Source organism: Drosophila willistoni, unplaced genomic scaffold (assembly GCF_018902025.1).
Source record: "Drosophila willistoni isolate 14030-0811.24 unplaced genomic scaffold, UCI_dwil_1.1 Seg169, whole genome shotgun sequence".
Taxonomy (NCBI): domain Eukaryota; kingdom Metazoa; phylum Arthropoda; class Insecta; order Diptera; family Drosophilidae; genus Drosophila; species Drosophila willistoni.
In genome coordinates, this window is record NW_025814128.1 from 4,601,811 (window position 1) to 4,614,996 (window position 13,186).

Genomic DNA, 13,186 nt, shown 5'->3' on the forward strand with positions numbered 1-13,186 from the left:
TTGGGTATCGGAAATTTTTGAATTGCTTTGACTTTATCTGGGTTAGGTTTTATACCTTCTGTTGTTATTATATGACCAAGGAATGCTGTTTCCTTTTTCATAAATTCACATTTGTCGAGTTGGAGTTTAAGATTAGCTTCTCTTAGTTTGTTAAATACCTTTCTGAGTGATAGTATGTGTTCCTCCAATGAAGTGGAGTACACAATGATGTCATCCAGATAAACAAGGCAATCCTTATAAATAAGGTCTTCCAAAAGATTATTCATGCATCTTTGGAATGTTGCCGGGGCATTTTTAAGACCAAATGGCATACGTGTGTATTCGTAATGGCCATGTTTAGTTGAGAAAGCTGTTTTTGCAATAGATTCAGGATCCATTTGAATTTGATGAAATCCCTTAGCTAAATCAATGGTGGTAAAGTATTGGCATTTTCCCAGTTTGTCGAGAATTTCGTCCATGACTGGAATTGGAAATTTGTCATCTATTGTGACTTCATTTAGATTTCGATAGTCAATGACTAATCTGAATTTTTGTTTCTTGGAAGCATCTCCTTTTTTTGGAACGATCCAAATGGGTGAACAGTAGGGGGAATTTGATTTTCGAATGATACCCTGTTCAATCATTTCATTTATTTGTTTGTTGACTTCCATATCAAATGTTTGGGGATATTTGTATGGTCGTTTATAGATTGGGTCCTCATGTTTTGTATGAATAGAGTGCTTTATTGTACTCGTGAAAGTCAAATTTTCACCTTCGCGGTACTGAATGTCACTGAATTCGTACAAGACCTTTTTTAGTTTTTGAGTTTCCTCGTTGTTTAAATGGTCGAGTCTATACTCATTGCTTTCTATTATTTCGTTTTCAATCGCAAAATTTGTTTCCGGGTCCCTTTCTGTGGGTGGGTCCAAAACTTCTATGTTTTGTTATTCTTCTATTTCTTCAACATCTCTAAAATAAAATGTATAGTTTCCTAATTTTGCGTATTCTTCTTCATAATTTATTTGTGCTTTGCAGGCTTTTAGGAAAGTTCTGCCTATCAACATGTCGTATTTATTTGAAAATTTATGGATATAAAATTTTTGTTCTGTCGGACAAAGTTTGCTGGGTGAAAGGAAAATAATTTCTTTTAGTTCTACTGCTCCTTCAATCATGTGAATTTTGGAATCTCCTAAATAGGTTTTGAAATTAAAAAAGTTTTCGGACATTATATTAATTGAAGAGCCTGAGTCGACTACACATCTCAAAGGTTTATTGTTCATCATTATTCTGATGAAGGACTTGTCTCTATCTCTTCTTCCGATTGATCCGAGGCATTCTGATGAAAATTTTCGGATGTGTCCATTTTGCTAATTCCACTATTACTTTCTCTTTGCCTTTTTGTAGGCTGGTTTGCTACATTATTCTTTGAATAGTTGTTTTGCTGTTGACTATTCATTGGGTTTTGAGCCCTGTCAATATTTAATTTTTGTTGAAATTCTTGGAATAGTGTTTGTTCTTGTATTGTATTTGATTGTTTTGTTTGAGACGGAGTTGTACTATTGGGTACAAAAGTTTTTCCACCTTTTTGATTCTGATTTTGGCTTTGATTTGATTTTCTTATTTCTGTTATACTATTCTCGTATAACCCTTCTCTTTGAGCTACTTGCTTCAATTTGCTGACTGTGGTTATATCGTATCTAGCTAACGTCATAAATAATCTATCGGGTAATTTTTTGTTTATTACGTCTTTTATAGTGTTATTTAACGCATTTGTATAAAGAGCGGTGTTATTTGCATCGTTTTCTAGACTTAATTTGTTTGTTATAATATAGGATTTATCTTCTAATTCTGTTACAAACTTACGAAGATTTCCTGCATAGTTGGTGTTGTAGAGGCGTCGAAGAAGTTCCTCACAGGGGGTCTGCGTCTTTAATTCATTGATGAGGAGTGTCCTTAGTTCCGGCCAGGTGTTGGCTTGTCCAATTTGTGAGAGCCGTTGTGCTTCTCCAGTGAGCTGCATCTCGATTGCACTGAACAATATGTTATGCTGCCTTATATCATGGGTTGGATATAGGTGCATAATAAAATCTATCCTCCTTATGAATGACGACAGATTCTCTGGAGCTCCATCGTAATTTGCCACCTGTCTTAACGAAGACAGTGCTTGATTGAGGTGGGCTTCGGTGAGTTCTACAGCCATTTTATTTCTTCTTTTTTTTTTTGTTTTAGTGGTGTTTTATTTTTTTTTAATTTTCTGGGTTTTAGTGAAGTTTTGTTTTGTTTTTTTTTTTCTGGGTTTTAGTGATGTGTTGTTTTGTTGATCTTCTGGGTTTTTTGTGGTGTTTTGTTTTGTTAATTTTCTGGGTTTTGGTTATGTTTTATTTTGGATTTTGGTTTTTTGTTCGCACACAAGTTGGCGTTTTTGTTCCTCAATTGGATTTAATAGTTGTAACACACAGTTAATATTTTCGCGCACAGTTGGCGTAAATATTTTTTTTTTTGGTTGCAACACACAGTTGATATTTCCGCGCACAGTTGGCAGAAAATATTTTTCACTGTTGTAGACTTTTGAGCACTACCCGTAAGTTCTTGATGTCGGATCGGAATTTTATAGTGATTATTCACTAATTCTATGTAACGCACGGATAACAATTCTACGCGTCACACGGATAGAATAACAGTTCACTACAATGATTATTCACCAATTCTATGTAACACACGGATAACAATTCTATATGTAACACGGATAGAATAACTTTTTTCCAATCCTACCGACTGCGGATTAAATATCCGATTTTCCCAATAAGGAAAAAAAAGATATTTTTGTGAGTTAAAAGCAACGTACTTTATTATTTGAATGAAAACTTAGAACTGATTACAAAAATGTCTTATGGTTATATTTATAAGCTAAATTTGGGAGCCCTTTGGTGGCGTGATTGATATTTCGATGATTTGATTGGTCCGATTTTAATTGCTGAGTTAGCGTTCTCACGCTTTTGGTTGTTAGGGGGACAATTATTATTTCAAGTGTTCAATTGTTTATGTTAATTTATATGGATTAGCGTTCATACGCTTTGGTTTTGAGGGGGACAATTGTTTATAAAAACGGATGTTTACTTTAACGTTATGAATTTTAGGGGGCGAAATATTTATATGTTATTGAGTATTGGAGTCGGATATATGACTATATGTTCATACATATGTACTTTTATGTTCGACGTCTGAGATAAGAACGTCTATTTTGGATGGTAAAATTTCGCCACGGCAAATCCTTAGGCCCGATCCCCACTCGATTCATCTTCGGGAAACGGTTGGGATTACCGGTGGATAATACCGATTCCCACTGTCACCATCCACCATCTCTTAACAGTTGATTTTACAGTCATACATGTATGACAATATGAGCAATGACAAAAATAAATAACTTTTAATATTTGTAATTGTTGCAATGTAAAAAATATCAATATTTTATGTGTGCCACCCTTTAATTTATCCGATATGTCGACATAGGCAAATTTATCGACATATAGTAGTGCAATCGGTGGTGAATCAATAAAATTCTCAGCTCTAAAAGCAGGCTTTTGAAATTTATTAAGTAAAACAGAAAAATAATTGTACAAAAAAAAAACATGGATGAGCTATTAAACGAAGTAGTTCCCCACGAAGATTTGGAGGTGTGTTAGTTAGTTTAGCGACTAATGTATAAATGTACATACAAAATTTTTCTTTGCAGAGATTTGAGAAGAAATATCACCATGAACTTGAGTTGGATGGCGAGATAACAACAGAGACAAAGTTTGAGTAAGGGAGTAAATATAAAACACATGTACATACATACATACATATGTACATATGTATACATGCATATACATATGTGTATTAGCAATAATTAAAATAGTACATACATATGTACATATGTATACATGCATATACATATGTGTATTAGCAATAATTAAAATTAATAAAAATTATGCGTTAAAATTTTTTCTTAAATGGTAGATATGCATTCTGTCTTGTGCGCAGTCGATATACAAATGATATACTTAAGGCAAGTAATGATAATCTTAATGCACATGTACTCACATATGTATGTATAAAATTCAAAGAAATAAGTATCTTTATTTAGGGTCTTATGATATTGGAGGAATTGGCCCGTTCTCATCCAGAGGGGAGGCGTGATTACATATATTACTTGGCCTTTGGAAATGCACGAATTAAAAATTATACTGAAGGGTTAAAATACTGCAGAGCGTTTTTGGATATAGAAACTAATGACCAAGTTCGATCCCTTGAGGTATGTACACATACATAAATATGCAACACAACAGATAACAAGATGACTAAAGTTTGATAAAATTCGTAGGAATATATTAAAAAACAAAGTGACAAGGAAATCGCAAAGGGAATGGCCGTTGCTGGGGGAGCTGCTCTCGTACTTGGCGGCATATTAGGACTCGGAATTGCTATGGCTAGAAAGTAATAACTGCTTGATACATTTAATTTGCTTCGATCTTTTATTTTTTGTAAATAGTATTAATGAGTTTATAACAAGTTTTGCTTAAATCGTGTTTTAAACCTAAATGAAAGTCGTAAAAATAATAAGAAATTATTTTGATTATATTTTTTGTAGTAAACAGAAGCGTGAAAAATAGTGACTTTGGGTCTTTGCATGTACATAGCTTCAATATGTCTGAAATTAGCTTGCTTCCCTAACAATCACATCTAAGTCAACAAAATGAGGTGGCAGAGCTGGCTTATAAACACGTTTGGAAGTGCTTTGAAAATATTGATAAATATCAAATTTATCTTTTAAATTTAATTGTTATATGTACTTACCGTATTGTATGCGATAGATTTAAAATGAACATAATAAATTGTGCAATCGTTATCACTTACCGAAGGCGTAACAAATATCTAGAGACTTTGAGGACAGTTTGTTTTGTAAAGTACAGATCGAATTGAAGTCAGAGAAAGATGAAAACAGATACCGTGAACAAAGTCGTTAAAAGATTGTCAAAAAATAAGAATCGGTTGTGCCGAAGTTTATATACCCTTGCAATCCTTGACCATAATATTTTACATGTTCCAATCTCTTTTTCTGTAACTCAATTCATCAATGCACAGACAAAAACCTTCTTCCCATCCCCTCTTATATGCATGTCGCTATGGGCACGCATACACATGTAGCGTTGCGTCTGTGTGTGTATGCGTGTGCTCTGATGATTCCAGCAATTACGTAGTTGGCTTCTTGCAGCGCTGCCGTCAAGGTTCGAGTAGCGCCGATTTATATCGCCTGTAACTTGTGTTCTATTTATACGATCTGATTACAATTTTAGGATCTGATGTTTTATATAAAAACTATCATATTTGTAAATTTTATAGGAATACTCCAATATCTTCAACCATTTTTCTTCTACAACTATATGATATAGCGGTCCGATCCTGAAAATTTTCATAATTTATCCTACCCGGGTTATAGCTTAAATATCAAGTTTTATACCAATAGCTCTTAAGATGACTGAGCTAAACGCATACACACTGACGGACATGGCTATATCGACTCAGCTTATCATGCTGATCAAGAATATATAGGGGAGAGTGGGGCTAATCGGCTAATGACTGCTGAACACCGACTGCTGACTGCTGAACATCGACTGCTGACTTCACACGGTACCTCACGACTCCTGCTGCGTTGCCAATCTGCATAAGGGAGTTGTCACCAGGCTGCAACTACCTTATCCCATCTCACATATATAAATACAGCGCTTCACGTTCTTAACACTATAAAAGAAACACACGAAGCCATAGCCATCGAAATAATAAAATCTAAGCTAGAAGATCAAGCAGGAAAAACCCTAAACTCTGAATCGACGATTGATGAAGTAATCCAAAAACTGTCAATAACGTTTAAGGGTGACTCAGTAGATCTTTTAACAGCAAAAATTAAAAACTTACAAATAAATCCCAACAACTGTGTGTCATACACAAAGCAGATTACTTAACTGACCGACTCTCTTAAAGGCGCATAAACTCGGATGGTCTTCCAAACGACCAAGCCATAAAATACTCAACCAAAGTTCAATGCTATGACAAGTCATACTAAGATTCAAAGAGTCCAGATATTAATGGAATCAGGAAACTTTGATTCAGCTAATGAAGCCATCGATTCACCACACTTTTGGTAGAATCAGGCTCCACAGACATTTTCAAAATAATAACATTTTTTATGCACATATGTAGACGCCGCTATAGCAACAATGGTTACTGGAGAAACAATTCAAACTGGAACAACAACAATACTCACAGGCCCAACGAAGCACGCCACAAAGAGGCGGCCGTGGAGGTGGATATCACAACAACAGACAGAACGCAGATAATCAAAATACCAATACCAGAGGCGTTCGAGCAATAACAGTGGTGGAAAACCCCAATACCCCTCAGAATTCTTAAAAAACCAGAAACACACCTTTGAAGTCAAAATATTCACAATAAATATAAATCTTAGCTGATTTATATCATGTAAAATCGGTTGTAGCCACCTCACAAGTACACTACTCGTAGACACAGGTGCAAACATATCTATTCTTAACAGGTTTTTAACACGCTCATCGATACTACAAATAAAATAAAAATGAATGCAATAGGACACGGGTTTACAGACACTCTAGGACACGTTGATGTAGAATTACACTTAAATCAAGTTCTCGTAAGGCATCAATTCTATATAGTCGACGATAACTTTCCAATACCCAAGGATACCTTGGTATTGATTTTATTAAAAAATACCACTGTATTCTTGAATAACAAACTGTTGCATATTGGTTAATATTGAGACCAGACGACTGGCACGAACAAACAATTGGGCCTATGCGAAATGTTGTGAGCAAGAACATGGTTTCAATGCCGGCAAGATCGGAAGTAATTCGACTTATCCAAATAGAAAACAATGCATCAAAAATTTGTATACCAACTCAAGGGCTAGAAACAGGTGTGTTCATTGCCAATACAGCAGCAAATAGTGAAAAAACTTATGTAAGATTCATTAATACAAACGATAATGACGTTACCCTTTTAAATCCGAAAATCTAAGACTGTTGTTGAAATATCCGTTTATGTTCCATTACAGAATTGTAAGGGTTATTATTTGGAAGGCGTAAAGTGGATATGCAGTGAAAAAGTTTATTTCTAATTACACATCACAGTCATCTATAGACTCATCTGATATGCTGTTATATTCTTTTTAAGTTAAATGTTTAGAGGTAGATAGATAGGTAGAGGTTAAGAGTTTCATGCATTTTGCATGTGATGTCGCAAATGCCCGGTAAAGAAGGTGAGTTGATGAATTTTTCAGCCTTGCTTTGATTTTTAACCAGCATCAGCAGGCGTGATGTAGATTACAATGTGCACGTAACAGAGCTCAAATATTAGTAGAAAAACATAAGGTAGATAATCAATGTATGTATCTACAATAAGATAAATACAGTAGAATTATCGATAAGAGATCTAGTAATTGTAAGGAATGAATATAGATAGTTAGTATAGATAGAAAAAATAATTGTTCACGCCACCGGGTGAACAGCAGTGAGCGGCGAAGAGCAGTGAAGAGTGAGGAGGGTTTTTTGATCCTCGGCATCTACGGTCACACCAGGAGGGGTGACTGGGTTTTTTCCAATGGGCATCGCCATTAGACTGAATCGAGATTTTCACCCGAACACCCGTTCACCTCCTGTATATATCTTTGCGTTTTGTCTTTTTTCCAACCGAACCATTTCGTGTGTGTGTCGGTGTATCTTGTGAACTAAATAAAGCAAACATAGAATTAAAACGAAGTTTTCGCGCGTTTTAATCATTCTACTCACGTACGAGACCCTGAAGATATTGGCACCCGCCAACCACTTGATATTCTATCGGGTCCTTCCGCCCCGCCACAAACATTGGTCCTTCGAGCCGGATATCCTTCCGCTCCTCCAGCTTGCATCGGCGGAATTCCTGATAAGTACAAAATTTCATTATTCGTTTCATTTGCCCCTACATACTAATAAAAGTGTGAGGTTTTCCCGCTTCTCCATAGCGACCTACACACTTTTACATATTGTATGTACATACCTGACCTGTTCCAAGGGTCCATGGTAGTTCCTAATCCTTAGCGTGTTTGTCCAACGTTCTCGTTTTCCATTACATTTCCATTTCTTTATTTATATTTTTCCCCGCACTTGTCCAAATCCACCTCTTTTACATATGCATTCACATGTACATGTAATTTCCACAGCTGTTTGCCAAGTCCGCGTAAAGGGTTAAAAAACAAAAAAAAAATATTAAAGTGTTATAAAAAATTGAAAAAAAATAATAATCCAAGTGTTCACCGCGTTTTCTTATGTGTTGAAATAATTATTTTTAATGCCAAACTAATTTCCGCACGCGCGTATCTACGTACATACACACATCGTCATCTGTTGATGTACGCGCATATGTACATATCCATGTACATATGTATAATCCCTTCACACATTTACCACAACACAAAAGGCCAAAAAGTATTGTTTTTTTTTAATAGCACTTAACGTATGCACCGCGATTTCTTGCGCGTTCGAATTAGGTGCGAAATTAATTCCCCACGCGCGTCTTTGGAAACCGGTGCACTTGCTTACATATGTACATACATACTTACATAGTCATACATTGCACATATGTATGTACATATCCACAACACATAATCCATTTCGGTGTCGCGCATTGATTTAACACCACCCCACCTCCAATTAAATGACAATTACTTACGTTATTTTTGTTGTGAACAACGCGTGTGCACATATATCTATATACTCACCTGTGTACTTATGCATGTACGTACATACATAGATCAAGCATTTGTCCACATGCATTGATCGTTTGTTTTGTTTGCCTTCGCGCACAACACTCGCGGCGTGTAAAAGCGTTCTTTTGTTATTGGTTTTCTCCTTTTTTTGCACAACCACAAGAAAAAAAATTATTAACATAATTAAACAACAACTAGAGCTGGGAAAACCATCGATGGCACCATCGATATTATCGATGGAACCGATGGAGTGCGATAAATCGATGGAAATTTTTCGATGTCGATATATCGAATTTCTTTTTGGGTCCAACATGGGTGTAAGTAAATTGCAATGTATTGTTTTTTCTGCCTTTCTTTACATACAGGTCTACGTACTTTAATTCTATCAAAGTACCTATTTAACCCTGGCAGTTCCTCTTGTAAAATGGACAAGTTTTTGTAAGGTTTTTTTTTTTTTTTTTTTTTTTTTTTTAAATAAGAACCTCTTATTAGCAGTAAGTTTGGAAATCGCCCATTGTTTTGTTGTGCTTAAAGAGTTTTTAGTTTTCGTTTTTTGGACTTAGGACGTCACTCTTTTGTTTTTATCTTGAAACTATACATTTTGTTTTTTTATTTAAGAATATTTCAGAAATTACAAGCTTAAGTCTTTTTAATATATTTTTGGTTGAATTAATTTATAAAGGGCTAACTTATAGTTAAATTATACGCTAGATAATTCGTATAGATGATTATAGACATATGAATATTTGAAACTGTGTAATATTGAAAAACGACACCAAAATATATATGTTGAATAACTCGTTTAAATATTCGATGGTACCATCGATAGTATCGATGGTTTTTTCCATCGATGGAAAAAATATCGAGTGGAGCAACCATCGATGGATTCCCAGCTCTAACAACAACATCAAAATATAAACAACGGCCGACAGCTGTTTTCGGAGTAGTGGTGACACGTGAGTCGAGTCGTGATATCGATAGGCGGCTCAAGCGCGCCAAGTTCAAATCACATTATTTCCGATTCCCTTTTTTTGCCTAATTATATATCCGCCCATATTTATAACTAAATACATATATATTTTTCCAGCACTATCGTGCCCACATTTATATATCCGTCCATATTCATAAATTATATATATATAATTTTTTCCGGCCAGTATTTTGCGCACATATATATATCCGCCCATATTTATAAATAAATACATATATATTTTTTCCAGCACTATCGGGCCCATATTTATATATGCATTCATATGCAAAAATTATAAATATATTTTTTCCGGCCAGTATTTTGCGCACATATATATATCCGCCCATATCTATAAATAAATACATATATATTTTTTCCAGCACTATCGGGCCCATATTTATATATCCATTCATATTCAAAAATTATAAATATATTTTTTCCGGCCAGCCTTTTGCGCTCATATATATATCCGCCCATATTTATAAATAAATACATATATATTTTTTCCAGCACTATCGGGCCCATATTTATATATCCATTCATATTCAAAAATTATAAATATATTTTTTCCGGCCAGCCTTTTGCGCTCATATATATATCCGCCCATATTTATAAATAAATACATATATATTTTTTCCAGCACTAGCCGGCCCATATTTATATATCCATTCATACTCAAAAATTATAAATATATTTTTCCGGCCAGCCTTTTGCGCTCATATATATATCCGCCCATATTTATAAATAAATACATATATATATTTTTTCCAGCACTATCGGGCCCATATTTATATATCCATTCATATTCAAAAATTATAAATATACTTCTTCCGGCCAGCCTTTTGCGCTCATATATATATCCGCCCATATTTATAAATAAATAAATATATATATTTTTTCCAGCACTATCGGGCCCATATTTATACATCCGTCCATATTTATAAATTATATATATAATTTTTTCCGGCCAGTATTGTGCGCACATATATATATCCAGATCCAGATCTATACAAAAACGTATTTTCTTTTATCCTATACATCTTTATTTATATATTTCCTCCGTGTTTTGTTTTATACGTACTCCCAGCGTTACTTACGAATCCATACAAACTTGTTTTGTAATCATTTAGCTTTGTCTACGTGCAAGTTTTGATCCGCACTCGTGCGTTCGTATATTGTTCCGCATCTATCCCCATTAAAAGGGCTCCGTTTCCGAGCCGCACGCGAGATAATTCTCCCGCAATCCTGCGGTGCACAGTGAGAAAGCTCTTGCGTCCTCATACAGTCCACTTCTCATTTCCTCAAATTTTCCTCATTTTCTCACAACCCACAAACTCGGTGTTCAACGGTAAGGTCGTCCCCTGAGTATGTCCACGGAGCCGTCCAAGACTGCGCCGAAGTCTAACGGTCTTTCGTCTCCCTCTTCAACTCCGGAGAAGGTTCGGCCTCCGATAACTCCGGCGACCGTGAAGCGTACGGATATTTCGCGCAAGTTCTCGTCTGTTCGCAGCCGCAGCGAATCCCCAAGATCCCGTCCGTCTTCGTCCAGCCTCCCTCAGGGTCGCAGATTCTCGGTTAAAGACTCGAGTGAACACAAAGGTCGTTCCAAGCTTTCAACCCAGACCCAGATCCCGCACGTTGTTGTGACGCACTGTTCTGACGCTCCCGTCACCCGATCCGTATCACAACAGCGCAGAGAACACTCCAGAATGTCCCTCTCCGATTTCATTCTGGCGTGCGACGCATTGACTCTGTTCGAAGCTCGGGAGAGTGAAGCTCTAACTTCTGAAGTGCCCTTGTTTTCCATTAAAATGCACTTAGAGCAGCTCAAATCGCTGTGGTCAACGGTCGAGATGGAACACTCCCGTTGTCACAAGGCCTTGACAGTCCAAACCGACGAGGAAAGCTTGGCAAACATAAGCCGCATCAAGGCGAAGCACGAATACGCCTATGCGGCGTATGTGCGATGCGGGACGTTGTTTGGAGAACGCATCGAACAGCTCTCGGCACAGATGACGAGTCTTATGCGTCAGCCCACCGCTCCGTCGAGGCCGGCGGGGCATAGAGTTCCTCCGTGTGAGGTGGAGACATTTGATGGCGACAGCCTAGCATGGCCCACATTCCGCGATTTGTTCGCCGCCATTTATATCGCCAACCCGTACTTGTCACAAGTGGAGAAGCTCTATCACCTGAACACCAAGACGCGAGGGGAAGCGAGAACCATCGTAGCTAAGTCCCCCCTGACGAATGAGGGTTTCCAGGCCGCGTGGGAGAACCTCACCGCACGGTACGAAAATAGCCGTCTGCTTGTCATGACTCAAGCCAGACAACTCCTTCAGATTCCCGCGGTGGCACAAGAGTCGGGCAAATCCTTGCGAGAGCTGCAGACTGCGTTTCAAGGGGGTCTTACCGCGCTTGAGCGTTCGGGTGTTAGTACGGAGAATTGGGATGTCTTACTTATCGCCATCTGCACTAGCAAATTGCCGAAGGCCACAATCCTCCTGTGGGAGCAATCAGTGCCAAATAAGACTGTCGTCTCAAATTGGTCCGATTTGAACCAATTTCTTACCGATCGGTATCGTGTCCTGGATGCCACCATAGAACATAAGTCGGGCCCAAGTGTGCAAGCCATCCCCTTTGGCCCCCGCAAATCCTCTGCAACGATGAAGGTCCAAGCGTTCCCCGCGAAAGCCCAGCTCAAACCGGCTTCTTGTAAGCTGTGCCATCGGGAGAATCACCCTATACGGCTCTGCCCGAGTTTTCTTGATATGCCTGTTCACAGGCGGCTGGAAACCATTAGACAGCAGGGACTTTGTCTGAACTGTTTTGCCCGCGACCATCAAGTGAAGGGCTGCTCCAGTGCGCATAATTGCCATACCTGCAAGGAACGTCATCATACGCTGTTGCATCCTAGTGATGTGTCCGTGTCCTCGCCGTCCGCTGCGCAAGTCCCACCATCCAGCGCCATAGAGGGTCCGTCCACGAGCAACCAGCTCACAAATGCTCAAAGTTATTTTGCATCTACCCCAGGCAGAGGCCTTTTAGGCACTGCGATTGTCACTCTGCACCATCGTGGTGTGGATCACCATATTCGGGCGTTGATCGACTCTGGGGCCGATTCAACTTTTCTCTCCGAGCGTGTCTTCAGCATGGTCCAGCCCCCCTTCTACCCAGTAGACGCTGCGGTTACTGGCATGGGCCAGAGTGATGGGGGCTGCGCCGACAAGGTGTGTCTGCTAATGCTGTCTCCCCCGTGTGACAGACTGAACAAGATCGAGGTCTCCGCCCTGGTCGTATCCAAATTGTCAGGGGCCATTCCAACAGCTCCATTCCTTAATACGTTTCCGACGCAGTGCCTCGATCGCCCCCTGGCTGACCCGTACTACAACAAGCCCGCGCCTATTGACATGATTATCGGTGTT

At 38.0% G+C, this 13,186-nt stretch overlaps 1 protein-coding gene across 1 annotated transcript; it reads left to right on the top strand.

The window, feature by feature from the left end:
- The first annotated feature begins 3,394 nt into the window (after positions 1-3,394).
- Positions 3,395-4,874, top strand: LOC124460963 (mitochondrial fission 1 protein). Its single transcript, XM_047012558.1, has 6 exons — positions 3,395-3,653; positions 3,713-3,780; positions 3,979-4,027; positions 4,106-4,273; positions 4,343-4,455; positions 4,610-4,874. The coding sequence occupies exons 1-6, from the start codon at positions 3,609-3,611 to the stop codon at positions 4,629-4,631; spliced, it is 465 nt and encodes a 154-aa protein (XP_046868514.1). The 5' UTR covers positions 3,395-3,608; the 3' UTR covers positions 4,632-4,874.
- Positions 4,875-13,186: the final 8,312 nt, after the last annotated feature.